This window comes from Mustela nigripes, chromosome 17 (assembly GCF_022355385.1).
Source record: "Mustela nigripes isolate SB6536 chromosome 17, MUSNIG.SB6536, whole genome shotgun sequence".
Taxonomy (NCBI): Eukaryota; Metazoa; Chordata; class Mammalia; order Carnivora; family Mustelidae; genus Mustela; species Mustela nigripes.
The window spans coordinates 7,159,225-7,174,150 of NC_081573.1; the positions used below are offsets into that span (position 1 = coordinate 7,159,225).

At 46.0% G+C, this 14,926-nt stretch overlaps 1 protein-coding gene across 1 annotated transcript in view; it reads right to left on the reverse strand.

The window, feature by feature from the left end:
* ARHGAP35 (Rho GTPase activating protein 35) overlaps positions 1-14,926 on the reverse strand; it is a 125,958-nt gene that overhangs the window by 68,615 nt on the left and 42,417 nt on the right. Inside the window, exon 2 of the mRNA XM_059383281.1 lies at positions 6,472-10,348. Coding sequence (XP_059239264.1) covers positions 6,472-10,155 — 3,684 coding nt within the window. The 5' untranslated portion in view covers positions 10,156-10,348. The remainder of the gene's footprint in view (positions 1-6,471; positions 10,349-14,926) is intronic.

A 14,926-nucleotide genomic window follows, 5' to 3' on the forward strand; every position in this document is an offset into this window, starting at 1 on the left:
TCCATGTCAGTTTTTACCTGCTTGCCTCCTCTCAAATACTGAATCAAATGCATTCAGAAGACCTTTTTCAATGGAAGCAGAAGTGATTCTTCACTGCAGCTGAAATACTCTGCGTTCCTACCAAGATATTTCAGTATCACTAGGTGGTGGACAAGAACAAGTTGGTTCAGTGATGATCAGAGCAATTCTCTGCTCTTTGAAAAATAGATTTGGGTTGCCTATTGTAGTTTTTTTTTTTAAGAACAGGTGTGCTGTAAGCTAAGGCCCATAGTTAAATACAGTCTATTTTTGTCACCAAAAACACACTACAGCAGCTCTTCAGGCTTAAAATAAACCAAGAAAATGCGTGACACCAGTTCAAAACAATTTCTCAAAGTTCCAGAGGCTATTTCAGTGTCTCCAAGCCTTTTTTGTCCTCTAGTCAACTAGACTCTGAAGCCAGAAACAAACGGCACCAGGCCTTTCTTAGAGGGTAGTGTGGGGAAATGGATTTTTTTCAGATAATAATCACAGTCCTCTGAAATGAAAAATTAACTAGACTGATTGGTCCAAATGTGTGCCTGGCTATCACATACTACCGTCTTCCTTGCAGGCCAGACTCTCAGAGCCCTCTGAAAGCGGAAGTCAGAAGAGCGGCTTCAAAAATCTCCACTCCTCCATCTAGTAACTACACTCATGTGGGTGGTGGCAACGGACAATGCCGGGTACCAAGCCCGGCTCACAGTAAGCACGCAGTACACTGAGGGAAGTGTAAGACCCTCCCCATGGTATTTGCAGCCCTCGCTCTCTACAGTAGCTTCTCTAGGTTTCTTTCAAGTGTTCCCCCTACCCGGGCTCCAAGTTCCATACTGTTTTCTCAACAGCTCTCCCTACGAAACCACCATGTTCACTGCCTTTGTCCTCCTCACCCCATATGTCTCAGTTCAGATACTGGTTCTGTGAGGACCTTTCCCAGCTACTCTGGTGACCTGGTGAGGTAAAAAACCCCTCACTCTACAAGGCCTTAGTACCCTGCACTCCGATCTGGCAATATCCAAAATGCATGTCAACACATGTTTAAAATCCATCATTCCTTTGACGGTACACCGGATGGACACAACCACCACACACACAGTGCTCAGCACAAAGCCAGGTGCACAGGTGCTCAAGAAACCATGTGCACTAAGTGCTCCTTTCCAAAACTGAATAGATGAGCATATGTTTGGGAGGCAAAAGTATTTCTTTTAAAGATAACAATTCTTTCAGGAATCAGAAAATCCAAGGTCAAGTAGGCACCCCCACCCCATTTGTAAGACCATGGCATTTATTTGGCCTTACAGCTCACTGAGTAGGACCAGCCCCTTCCGAAGCACACACTGAGAGTCTTTCCTGAGCAAGTTACAAAGAGCTCATATTTCATACCATTCAGCTTGTCTGTCAAAAATGCAACATCCCTCCCTGGGGAGCTAGCAGTCCAATTCCCCAGCTGGTTTTTATTCACACTAGAAACTTTAACTCCGTTCTCGGCCTCACAAAATGAGAGCTGTGTCCACACAAAGCCACAACAACCAGGCGATTCACTGAATCCAATGAAATAAGCCAATTCACTGGGGGGGTAGGGGGGAGACACAAACTGTCAAACTGGTTACTTGGTGCCTTATAGACCAAACAATGCGTGATTGAATTGGTTTGCTTTTCAATAGGTTGTCTTGTCATGTGGTAGCTACAGTGAGTGAAAGATTTTCTTTATCATTCTGTTTTGTCTTTTTTTTTTTTTAAACACAAAGATAAGAGCACATCAGATAGAAGGGTGAATAGCCAATAAAGTCCTCTCTTTAAATCCGTGGTCAAACACACTAAATTCAGCAACTCGAGCTACCCAAAAGGCACATTTTGTGGAGCAAGATTCCCCAGGCTGTTTTTTTGGTTTTAAAATGAGACCCTGCCGGTCCTGATCTCATCTCTGCAAACGCATGGTACTGAGAGACAGAGACCATGTGCAACACCAACTCTTTCCAGACAAAGCAGCTATTCATGGGCCCCACTGAAGTGCAATCGTAGATTTTCAATTTCATTCAGCTGAGTGCGGAAGGCTCCCACTATGAGGGTGGGTTGCTAAATGGTTCAGCTGGGAAAAGGACCCAGAATGACAGTCAGCTTTACAGTCTGCACTTTCATTAACAGAAATGAAAGCGATTCCCTTACACTCTGACTCCAGTTTTACAGTAAAGAGCTAATCTAGCAAGTCAGCCAAGGGAGCCGGGCAATTTCTCTTTCTCCACATCATACTGGTACCCAGAGCATAGCTTTTTGTTGTTGTTGTTGTTAGGGCTGTTGCTAGGTAAGTGCCGAGAAAGCTCAGTAACACACAGGGTTAAAACTTACACAAAAGGGAGGGACAATGCTGGACCCCCAGGCCCTCGGCTAGGCCAGACCTGCACTCTCTTCTCCTTGAAGACAACAGGACCGTTTTTTACCTTCAGGCCCTTGCTTCAATCCTACTCACTACTCACCCCTGGAGCTCTCCTTAAACACCAACACCGCCATGCCTACCCCCTGCCCAGGCTGCAGGCTGCTCAGTGTCGCATGTGTATGACCTTACTCCGCTTCTCACAGCTGTCTGAGGAAGGCGCCACAGTGTTCTCCCTTTCTGCCCAAGGGATATGGAGAAGGGAATCCTGTACCCCCAGTCCCAGTGAGGGAGCAGAGGAGTTGGAATTGGACTTTAGCCCCTACCCCAGAACCCGAGTCCCCAATCACTCCACACACTGCACTCGCTCCTTAACCGCCCTGGCCTGGGCCTGGGATTTCTGCTCTGCCCAACACAGTGCCCCCTGGGCAGACCACCTGTTTTCGGTAGTTATGCAGATTTTGCTGCCTCAACTGGGAGCTCTGGTCTGGGCAAGAAGGATCTGTGCCATTTCCCCAGTGGTGTCTGGCATGCAGGAGGCACTAAGTGTGCTTTCCATTACCTTCCATTACCAACTGGCTCCCCGCTCACTTCAAATAAATACTGTATTGCTTTGTCATGCCAATAAAAATCAAAGGCCAAATCCCCCACGTAAAGGTTGGCTTGGCATTCTCTGCCCCGTGGTATCTTGCTTTTCCAGTAAAACAAGTGTCAGTCTGCTTTCTTAAGGCAGCAATTTTAATAGGAGGTTCGCCCCAGTGGGAAAGAGAATAAAGGCTCTGCTTATCTGTGCATTAGGATGACAAAGCAGCAACACTCTCTTCAAAGCACTATTTTCCAAGGCAGGAAAAGACAATTTCACCTTTTACTCACACTTTCCAAAGGATACTCCTGAACCGACTTCTGGCACGCTATTGCTCTTGGGCCAGAGGTAGCATTTTTATTTGACTTGAAGAGGTGTGGCCCACATAACTAACAGAAGGGAAGTGGATCATTTCTTGCGTGCTGACCCAGCAACCCCGGGTAAGGAAGTTCTAGGTTAGGAAGTGGCTCTTTAAAAACATAGACACCAGCTGCTTTCTGCTGAGCCCACCGTGTGTGCTCTTTAAAGCATGGCTTGTCTGGGAATGTGTCTTAAAAGCATCATCTTCAACAAGTATTAAAAAGTAGCTAGAGGGACGCCTGGGTGGCTCAGTTGGTTGAGCAGCTGCCTTTGGCTCAGGTCATGATCCCAGCATCCTGGGATCGAGTCCCGTGTCGGGCTCCTTGCTCGGCGGGGAGCCTGCTTCTCCCTCTGCCTCTGCCTGCCATCCTGTCTGCCTGTGCTACTCTCTCTCCCTCTCTCTGACAAATAAATAAAATCTTAAAAAAAAAAAAAATGTAGCTAGAAGCCAGAAAATCAGTTATAATTCAGTGTGCTATTATGCCGCCCTCCTAATTCCCAGGTGCGCAAACACCCCCACAAATTAAGACTATCAGCATTTAGATAAGCTATTCTGGTAACAGTCTTCATCAGGAGTGGAGGAAGAGAAGAAAGTCAAAACGTTCAAAATGTTTGGATTCCAGTATCGTTAAATAGGGGAGCTCTGAGGAAATACAGGGGGGAGATGAGGCTACTTTCTGACTTCTTAAGTAAGAACTGTTTTCCATGGGTCTACCCACTACTAACCCTCGCAGAACAAAATACTGAAGGCAGGTGAAGGAATCCAAGTGGAAAAACAAAACAATGGGAAATCAAATGCCTATAATATTTACTAATGTTCAATTCAGAGGGGTAGAGGAACAGAACACAGAATGATACCGCCCTGCCCTCTCTGAAACTACACTGGTAAGAAAATTCTGGAAGTTCCAGCCAACAGTGATTGGGGAGCACCACGGATGCTCTCAGGGAACACAGAGTGAATACATTCTTCTTGGGGGGCCATGGCACCATGTTCCTCCATCTCCTTACTGGTTAAGGAGTAACTTACTCCTCCTTCCTCCTTACTGGTTGAGAGGGCCCTCTTAACCAGTAAAAGTTGGAGAACTAGCCTTCAGGTGATCTTTTACAACAGAACTGTCAAATTCTTAAAACAGCCTGGACTCCAGATCCTTCTGATTTGGTGTGTCTTGTAATAACGCAAACTTTTGGCAAGCTTTCTTCCAAAGATCACTGACATGTTTTCAGACAAGTCACAGACAAGTCCTCTGCTGTTTCCTGGTCAGGAGAGGATGAAAAGTTTTCAATGCAGAGAAATCATTCTGTGTAACCCAACGCTGGTTGTGGGCTAGCACATAACACGTAGTCCTGTTGTCGGGTCTCACCAAGATATCTTTCTCTGAACAAAGTATTTCCCCCTATTCTTTTTTTTTTTTTTTTAAGATTTTATTTATTTATTTGACAGAGAGATCACATGTAGGCAGACAGGCAGGCAGAGAGAGAGAGAGGAGGAAGCAGGCTCCCCGTTGAGCAGGGATCCTGATGCAGGACTCAATCCCAGGACCCTGAGATCATGACCTGAGCCGAAGGCAGCGGCTTAACCCACTGAGCCACCTAGGCGCCCTATTTCCCCCTATTCTAAAAAGGCGGGAGGTGGGGGCACCTGGGTGGCTCAGTGGGTTAAGCTCTACCTTCAGCTCAGGTCATGATCTCAGGGTCCTGGGATCGAGTCCCGCATCGGGCTCTCTGCTCCGCAGGGAGCCTGCTTCCTCCTCTCTCTCTCTCTATGATTGCCTCTCTGCCCACTTGTGATCTCTCTCTGTCAAATAAATAAAATCTTAAAAAGGCGGAAGGGACACCTGGGTGGCTCAGTCGTTAAGCATCTGCCTTCAGCTCAGGCCATGATCCCAGGGTCCTAGGATCGAGTCCCACATTGGGCTCCCTGCTAAGCCAGAAGCCTGCTTCTCCCTCTCCTACCTCCCCTGCTTGTGTTCCCTCTCTTGCTGTCTCTGTCAAAATAAACAAACAAAATCTTTAAAAATATAAAAAGGGGGGAAAAAAGAAACAGTTAGGAAATACCTGTTCTGTCTCAAAGCCTAAGCCTAAGCCCAAGGCAACAGGGCACTGTACTCTGTACGCTGTGATTCTACACAAGATAAAGAGGTTTTCTCTGCTGCTGCATTTGGGACTGTTCTCCCTACATCTGATGGCAGGTCTGACACTCATATGTGCGGTTAACTTTCTGCCCGTCCTGCTTTGGTTGGTCCTTAAATATAATCTGAAGCCATCACTGACAGCAGCAGCAGCATCTCACTCAAAGTAACGCAGCTGGAGGGCACTCCAATTTTACAAATAGGGGACACGTTTATTATTTTGTGGGTGGGAAGGGTGGACAGGTTTATAACTCACACTGGCAAGATTCTTACTTTTCATTTACTTACCTAAGACCCTTCATTGATTTGTGTGCAAATAAAATCATCATCCAATTTTTCCTAATCTAAAATGGCAGCAACCTGGGCCGCCTAGGGGGCTCAAGTCAGTTAAGCGTCTGCTTTCGGCTTGGGTCATGGTCTCAGGGCCTCAGGCTCTCTGCTCAGCGGTAGCCTGCTTCCCCCACCCTCTCTCTGCCTGCCTCTCTGCCTACTTGTGATCTCTGTCAAATAAATAAATAAAATCTTTAAAAAAAAAAAAAAAGAAAAGAAAATGCAGCAACCTTTACAGGTCAGTGAGAGGAAGAAGGAGCTTTTATGAGTCGCATGGGTGAATGTTTACTTAGCAGTTGGGAGACTGAAGCTGCAATTTTAGATTCTGGTGTTTGCGTAAAGAAAGAACAAGCATGTCGTCACCAGCCTGGCTACTTGTCAGGATACCGGCAAGCTCTACACGACCTGCTCACTTTGGTAATTTCCTAACTACTGTTTTGGACAAAGACAACTCAAACTCAAGCTGTGTGTCTAAGGTCCTCACTACTTGCGAGCTGCTAGGAGTAGCAATCTGAGACACTGCTTATTTCATGCTAAGTCAGGGAGTAAATATACACACAGACCAATTTCTTTTTTACTGGAATAAGCCGTCCTTGAAAAATCATCACCATCATCCGTCAGCTCTCACTGAGACACTGTGTGAACCACTGCCGTGACTCATGCTTCAACTGGTGTCTTACCTTAGTGTTCCTCCTCAGACTGCGAAGAATATTCCTCCGCCTTGGATCTTCGTCTGTCTCATAGGGAATGACGGCATTGTCCCCTTTATAACCTTGAGATGCCTGATCCTCCTCTTTCTTCCGGATGGGCCCCAGCTCGTCGTCGCTCCCCACACTGAAGCTCGTCCGGTAACGGGCAAACCTCCCCAGCCGGCTGCATCTCGCCCTATACAGCACAGGCTTGCTCACAACGGAGACCTTGCGGCCACGCTCCAGAGAGCTGGTGTCCATTTCACTGTCGGAGCCATTGCCACTGCCGTTGGACTGGGCTTTGTTAATATTCCGAATGGTGATGATTTTGCCTTGGGTGCTGTCATGGGGCACTGAGTATATGTTTTCTTCTTCATTCCTTGGCTTGACCACAGCATCCATGGGTTCAGCGTAATCAGAAGGATCAAACCCATCTGGAGGTAGCCAGGTGCTAGAGGACACAGACTTCCTCTGTCCATCTCTATGGCCTTGGTCTAAATAAGACAGATCCCCCTTTGTGATATCAAAATGCACGGGAGGCTTTGGCTTGACGGGTGGAGGTACTTTGTTGTTCAGTTTACTCTCAAAATTACTCATGATGAAAGACAGCCCATCATTTCCCTCCAATTCCATAGAGAGCTTAGAATGGTCTTTGGACAGAGAGGGCAGTGATGTGTCTTCTCGAAACATGCTATAAGAAGAGGGCTCGATATCCTCTTCCGAATCCTGCAGGTTTGAGTTGCAGAGTGGAGAGCCCGCTCGGGGGGAGTTAAACACCTCTTCCGTGGTGCTACAGGCCTCGGCAGCATTATCGTACATGTGAGTAGCCTCGATTATGTTCTTTTTATCTACCACATCTTTAAAAAATGGGTGGAAGAGCTCAAGTTTATGCTGGGGTTGGCTACAGGGGATGCTTGTGAACCTTCCGTCAATTTCTTGAGCAATCTCCTCTCCCTCACTCAGCTGTTCCCGACTTAAGTCATTGTCCAGGACATCTCCAGTGCCATCAGCGAGTGCGACCAGCTGAACGGGGATAATATCCTGCACTTCACAAAGAAAGGCACGTAACATAGCCAAGGAGGCCTTACGTTTGGCTGAATAAAAAACAATGTACCCATGGACCAACCGGCTTTTCCTGATGCTAAATGAGGAATGGTACGAAAGAACAGACAGTTCGATGCGCTTCTTGTGGAGTCCGATTGGTAGTTCAAGTAAAACAGAGTTGTTGCTTCCACAATGGGAAGACTTACAAGTTTGGGACTGAAGGACAGGAAAGAGTATGTCATCTGCACTGAAAGGGTCTCCACACATCAGACACATGACAATTCGCAGATCGACATCAGCCAGATCTTTGATGCTCGCAGTAGAACTGACCAGGTTTAAGTTACGCTTGGAGTCCAGGAGTCCTTTCAAAACTTGACTGATTTGCTTTTCATTAATGTTGCGTCCATAACCAATGCCAGCAGAAGCAGGGTCAAGAAAGACACACTGCAGTTTGCTGGCAATCTGCTGACCTTGTTGTATTAAGCTATGCAGGGTCTCTCCACTGGTATCTCCTCTCTTATTAACCAAGATTAGCGTCAGGGGGAGATGGACTAAATGATTATCTCGCCTGCCGAGCGTGGACTCTCTACTCTTCTCTATACTCTCCACCACATAGGACAGCGATTCCTTTGAATTGTAAAGGCAGAGACAGCCATGGGGCTGAAATGTTGGTGTCTGGAAAGAGTTCACAGGAAGTCTGACATTCCCTTCTATCGGCCTCAGGGAAAGCTCATACATTTTACCATCTATCACATACTTGTCATCATTTGTACAGAGAGCTCGAATCTCATTGGCCAACTCACGTGCGAGGCCATCTTTGCCCAAGATAACCAAGTTGATCCTATCAATGTTGGGGTCAGAGAGGGAATTTTTCTGATTCCGGTCAGATGGCCGGATAAACCGAGCACAAATCAAATGCTCGATCTTCGCATCGACACAGGCTGGGCAGCTAGGGCACGTTTCCTTGGTTGGGTGATACACAAAATGAATATGCTTCAGGATAAGGGCATCGCGCTCTGCTTGGAGCTTCTGTAATGCTTTAAATCGCTGTTCCTCCCCCAGAACATCCTGAATGACACCCATCTTCTCCTTGCTGGGCTTAGCATCCAGCTCCAGCTCATAAAACAATTCTGAATATTCCAAAAGCAGCTCCTGAAACTCTTCCTTTGCTTTGTCTATAATTTGCTTTTGGTGTTTGCCATAAATATCCATGTATACAGATTCTTCCAGCCACTGGTAGAAATCTTCATTCATAATAAAACTACGGGCCTCTTCCCAAGGCTTTCCAGGAGTTATGAAGGGAGAGGTCTCCAGGTTTTCTTTAAATGCCCTTCTCATCTCAGCTCTTTTCCTCTCGTTCCGCAGCTTCTCTAAGTGGGCCTCGTACAGCTGCTCGGCAGGGACAGTATCCATCAAGTCAAAGGGAATCCGTTCATTCTCCATGTTGTCAATGTGACTGGTGGCATCCCACGGTGTCTCTTCAAGCACAACAAACCACTTGAGGAATTCTGGCTTGGTCTCCAATAGCTTTTTGGTTTTTATGCAGCTTAGGTGGTCGATTTCATCTAGATTGGGTATAAGAGCTTCAAAAGCTAACGGCAGGGCTGCCAGATATAACTTTCTCCTGCGCTCAATGTGCTCATGCTTGAGGCGGTGGATGTGCTGGAGAAACAGCTTCTTGGCTTTCTGAGTCCCTTCCAGGTAGACATAGTCCTGGTACTCGGGAGAGGCCTGCATCTTTCGGCTGACGCTCAGCCAGTTCTCATTATGGTTCTTCACAATACGACTCACCAACCACTCATACTTGTCTTTTGCCGTAGCTATCTGCTGACTCTGCTGCTTGAGAGCCTCAAAATAAGGAATGATTTTCGTCTTTCCCCGACTTTTGTCAATGAGTTGCACTAAGGTGCTAAAAGCCAAGTCCACATTTACATTGGATCTTGCAGAGGTCTCCACGACCTGGAGGTTCTTTTTGCTTAAGGCAAAAGTATGTGCATCTCTAATGTACCGCTCAACACCCTCATCACACTTTGTCAGGACCACCACTATGGGCTTTTTTGTTTTTGCAAGCTGATTGTAGAGATTGGATACAAACTTGAGCTGGTCATCAAAGTTCCTATTCATGCCCCTGCTAACGTCAATACCAAGAAGAAAACCATCAATCAGCAGCTTTCCATCTGGCATCTGTTTCTGCTCAAAGTCCTGCTCCAGCCCCAGCTGGTCAGTGCAAAAGTACATGAGTTTTTCAGCTGATGCGAGCTTGGTTGCTGCCGCTCTCTTGATATAGGGCTGCAGGGCCGTGCTTCGATGAGGTTGAAAAGTCTGATCATCGATGAACTCAGTCTGCTCCACAATGTGCATCTTACATTCCACACAATCCTCCAAGGAACGGCTAACTTCTCCCCAGTAGAGAAAGTGGTCATTATTGACCACTCGCCCACCAAAGTCACTGGTGCTGAGGACGGAGGTATGGTCCAAGTGAAACTCATCAGCACTTGGGCGCACAAAGCGGTTGCACAGACAAGACTTCCCAATGCCACACTGGCCCTTCTCCTTCTCAGTCCCAGACAATCCCACCACACTGATGTTGTAGGTGGGAATGCGGACATCTTGCTTTCTTGCCATCATCATCGTCGACACATCCTGCCACAATCAGCCACTTCCAAGATCAGATTAGTGTTTTCCAATGGACCTGATGGCTGCCCCACATTATCAGTGGGGGCCGGCTGCCCATGCAGCAAGACTGTCAGGTCCCATAGTGTTTGTATACCAGTGCGAGGTCAGTTTTCACCACTTCTCATCGCCAAATAGTAAACATTTCTTCCTAGATGGGGGAGACAAAAAGAAAACCCATCAGCACCATAATTATAGAACCCAATTTTAATCACCGACCTACAGCAAAAGCCAGTTTTCTTGTTCAACAGATATGTAGAGTAAACCGGCCAGTAAATCTGCCAGGCCTTATGCTGAGAGAAGATGTAAGAGTACAAGTGACATCTCTGTGCCCTCAGGAGGTACAATACATCTAACAGAGGAAGACATACAGGCAAGCAGGGTGCTGAGTGCTCAAACAAGGGTCTGAGGGCTCCTCCAATAAGTGGCTGATTCAAGGGCTAGAGCAGAGTTGGTAAAAGATGAGCCTGGAACATCCTATTATGCAAGAAAGGAAAGAAGTCCTAGAAAAAATGACAGGGCCCCTCACAAAGACACAGGAGCCAGCTAGAAGTTCTCCCACTGGAAAAATCTGGCACAATTTGAGCACAAAAATCATTAAATACAGTAATGAATTATAACTCAGCACAAAACAGGAACTGGAGTTCATACTACTAGAACAGAAAAAAATCATCACTCAATACTAAGGGTATTTGCACAGAATTGAGGTGTCTCCTGATATGCTACTTAACAGTTGCAAAGGGGGGGGGGCACCTGGGTGGCTCATTAAGCATCTGCCTGCGGGTCATGATATCACATCTGCCTCAGGTCATGATATCACAGTCCTGGGATCGAGCCCCCACATTGGGCTTCTCTCTCCCCCAATCCCCTTGCTTGTGCTCCCTCTCTCACTGTGTCTCTGTCAAATAAATAAATAAAATCTTAAAAAAAACGAACAAAAAACAGTTGCAAAGGGAAGAGGAACAAAAGAAAAAAAACCCCACAATTATACAATAGAGATACCAGATTAACACTGTGGGTTATGAAAAATATCACCACCAAAGACGGACAAAAGTATCCTGTTGGGGGCACAGGGGTGGCTCAGTGGGTTAAGCCTCTGCCTTCCGCTCAGGTCATGGTCTCAGGGTCCTGGGATGGAGGCACTCTGCTCAGCGGGGAGCCTGCTTCCCTTCCTCCCTCTCTCCACCTGCCTCTCTGCCTACTTGTGATCTCTGTCTGTCAAATAAATAAATAAAATCTTTCTTTAAAAAAAAAAAAGAAGAAGAAGAAGTATCCTGTGGTCCTCCAGATATGGTCCCCCCCAAGAGGCTACATTACTATGCAGTGTGATGGCCTAAAATGCATTACCTCAACCTGATCACAGGGAAACATCAGATAAAAAATGAACAAGTTTCTATGGCGGGGGGGGGAGAGTAGAGCATACTCTGTACTTTTCAAAAAATATCATGGTCATAATAGACAAAGAATGGCTAGGCAAACACTCCAGATCAAGAGAAACTAAAGAGGGCGCCTGGGTGGCTCAGTGGGTTAAGCGCTGCCTTCGGCTCAGGTCATAATCTCAGAGTCCTGGGATCGAGTCCCGCGTCGGGCTCTCTACAGGGCGGAGAGCCTGCTTCCCTCTCTCTCTCTCTGCCTGCCTCTCCATCTACTTGTGATTTCTCTCTGTCAAATAAATAAATAAAATCTTTAAAAAAAAAAAAAAAGAGAGAAACTAAAGAGACGTCATAAGTAAATGCAATTATCTGACCCTAAAATGAATTCTGCACCAGAATGGGAAATACAGGACATTACTAAGTCAATTAACAACACTGGACTATGAACGGAGAGTATTTTACTAATGTAAATTTAGGAAGCTAATAACTACCATGTGAGCAAATAGCCCTCCTCTTATGAAATACACACTGAAGTAAGTACTTTGGGGTCGGGGGGAGGCCATAATGACTGGTCCCGAAAAAAACATGTATCTATTGAGAGAAAGAACACAAATGAGGTAAAAAGTTAACAACAGGTAAATCTGGACAAGATCCTACTTTGTGCTATTTTAATTTTTGCAACTTCCTATAAATTTGTGGTTATTTCCAAATAAAAAGATTTTTTAAAAAGGTGTGAATAGGGGCACCTGGGTGGCTCAGTAGGTTAAAGCCTGTGCCTTTGGCTCAGGTCATGATCCCAGGGTCCTAGGATTGAGCCCCACATCGGGCTCTCTGCTCCGCAGGGAGCCTGCTTCCTCCTCTCTCTCTGCCTGCCTCTCTGCCTACCTGTGATCTCTGTCTGTCAAATAAATAAAATCTTAAAAAAAAAGAGGTGTGAGTATGGAGTAGTTTCCCTGACAAGGACATAAGCTCTGTCCTCATCTTATGACACAGTGCTTGACACAAATATTAACTGAAGGAATGAGTAAGTATCTATGAGAGCATATTACAGAGTTCCCAAATCCAGCCTTTGACTGAGGAAAGCCTTTCTGGAGGAAGTTCCACCTCAGGAAAAACCTCAAGTAGGGGAAGGCAACATGGAAACGCCTCTCTGGAGAAGAAAGCATGGTCCCTCAGGTGTGTGGGGGGGCAGAGGTGGGTAAGAGTGTTGGCAAGTACACAGAGATCAGGTTAAGCCACTCTCAAAGAGTTTGGATTCTTTCCCAAAGGCTAGGAGAACCACAGAACATGGCTGAAAAGTGGCACCTTAAAAGACCTAAAGTTTGGGGCACCTGGGTGACTCAGGTGGTTAAGTGCCTGTGTCTGGCTCAGGTCATAGTCCCAGGGTCCTGGGATTGAGCCCTGCGCTGGGCTCCCAGCTCAGTGGGGAGTCTGCTTCTCCCTTTCTTCCTCTCCCTCTCTCTTGCTTGCTCTCTCTCTCAAATAAATAAATAAGATAAAATAAAAAATAAAGGACCTAAAGTGTAAAGGGCTGAAGTAACGAAATAGTACAATAATGCCTTACAATGTCTTTAGCAACTTCCTGGTCAACACAAGTAAAACATATAGGCCTTGGCTGTCTCTACATCAGTGGTCTTCTAGAAACTACTGTTTATACTGTACTGCTGTCTACTCACACATGCAAATATGACCATGCAACTGCCAAACCTGTAGCCAAATGAAGTCTCCTGAGATAACTCAGAATTCAAAATTAAGGAAAACAATTTTCTTTTGAATCTCAGTCATGCCCAACAGGAGCCCAGCATTTCCACAACCTTAGTGTTTTTGTGAGCCTGTCTCCTTAAAAAAAGCCTCAGGAAGTCAGACCTCCATACATTATTCTAAGAAGACGGGGAGATGCATAGAACAAGAAAGTTGTCCCCTATGACGACAGCCTCAAAAGGTCGCAGACCTTTCCCAAACATCCCTATCTTCCTTTGATAATCCAGAAAGCCAAAACCTCCGAAGAAACAAAATGTGGCTAGATGTGGTAAGTACAAATTGTCTGATCATTTTCAAAAGAGAAATCTCAATGATTATAAGCAATCACCTCCAGATAACCTAATGGCAGGCTCCTAAAGTTCCAGACTTCAAGCTGGGGAACAAGCAAGCCTCTGGGCAAAAGAGAAAAAAAACAAACCTTTCCCAACCTCCACTTCCCTAGGTGATTACTTACTTAGGTAAAATTATAAGATGCTTACACACATCCTTTGAAATATCCAAATAGCAAAGATTTGTACAAAATCAAAATGTTTTGCATGTTACTTATAGTACGCATACACAGTTTTGTTTCAGCCCCCAAGGAGACTCAGGTTTAACAAAGCCCCCCACGCCCCAAAGGAATGTTGACGGAAGTTTAAGTTAAGTGTGCTCCCATAACAGAGCCCTTCTCCACTAATTCCCCAACCCAGGGTCTGGCAGGACTCAAGGCCACCTACTTGACCAATCTTAACCCACTGAGCCACCCAGGCGCCCGACTTGACCAATCTTAAAATGCAACTTGGTAACACGGGTCCCACTTCCAATGACTGCTGCACGCAACTGCCAAATCGTCACACCTCTTCTCTGTAAAGTGGGTCGAATTATCTCTTCACAGAAATCTCAGGTAAATAAAACACCAACAAACCACTCTTCAAAATCAAGAAATAAAAATAGCAGCTCAACTATGAACTTAGCTAAAATGTATTCTCCACTCAACCCCTCGTTGAAAACTTTTTTTCAAGGGTGCCTGGGTGGCTCAGTGGGTTAAGCCTCTGCCTTCAGCTCAGGTCGTGGTCTCAGGGTCCTGGGATCAAGCCCTATGTGAGGCTCTCTGCTCCGAGGGGAGCCTGCTTCTCCCTCTCTCTCTTTGCCTGACTCTCTGCCTACTTGTGATCTCTGTCAAGTAAATAAATAAAATCTTGGGAAAAAAAATTTTTTTTCCCCAAGATTTTATTTATTTGAGAGAGAGAGGGAAAGCATATGCTTGCTTTGCAGAGGGCAGAGGGAGAAGCAGGCTCCCGCTGAGCAGGAAGCCCTACGGGGGCCTCGATCCCAGGACCCCAGGATCAGGACCTGAGCCAGACAACTGACTAAGCCCCCCAGCTCCTGAGCCTCCAGTTTTCTAAATGCATGGAATTTTGGGTAGCCCATTCAAGTCAAAGTCTCAGCAGTCTGAAGGGCGTTGAAGAGAAGGAAGCAACACTCTTAACTCTCAAGAATGAGATAAACTAATAAACTAAAAAAGCTACCAAAAAATGAGAATAAATAAGCCGGCATGGGAATGGTTAATTTGGGGACACCTGGTAACTTTCCACTTGTTAGAAACCTAATCGGTT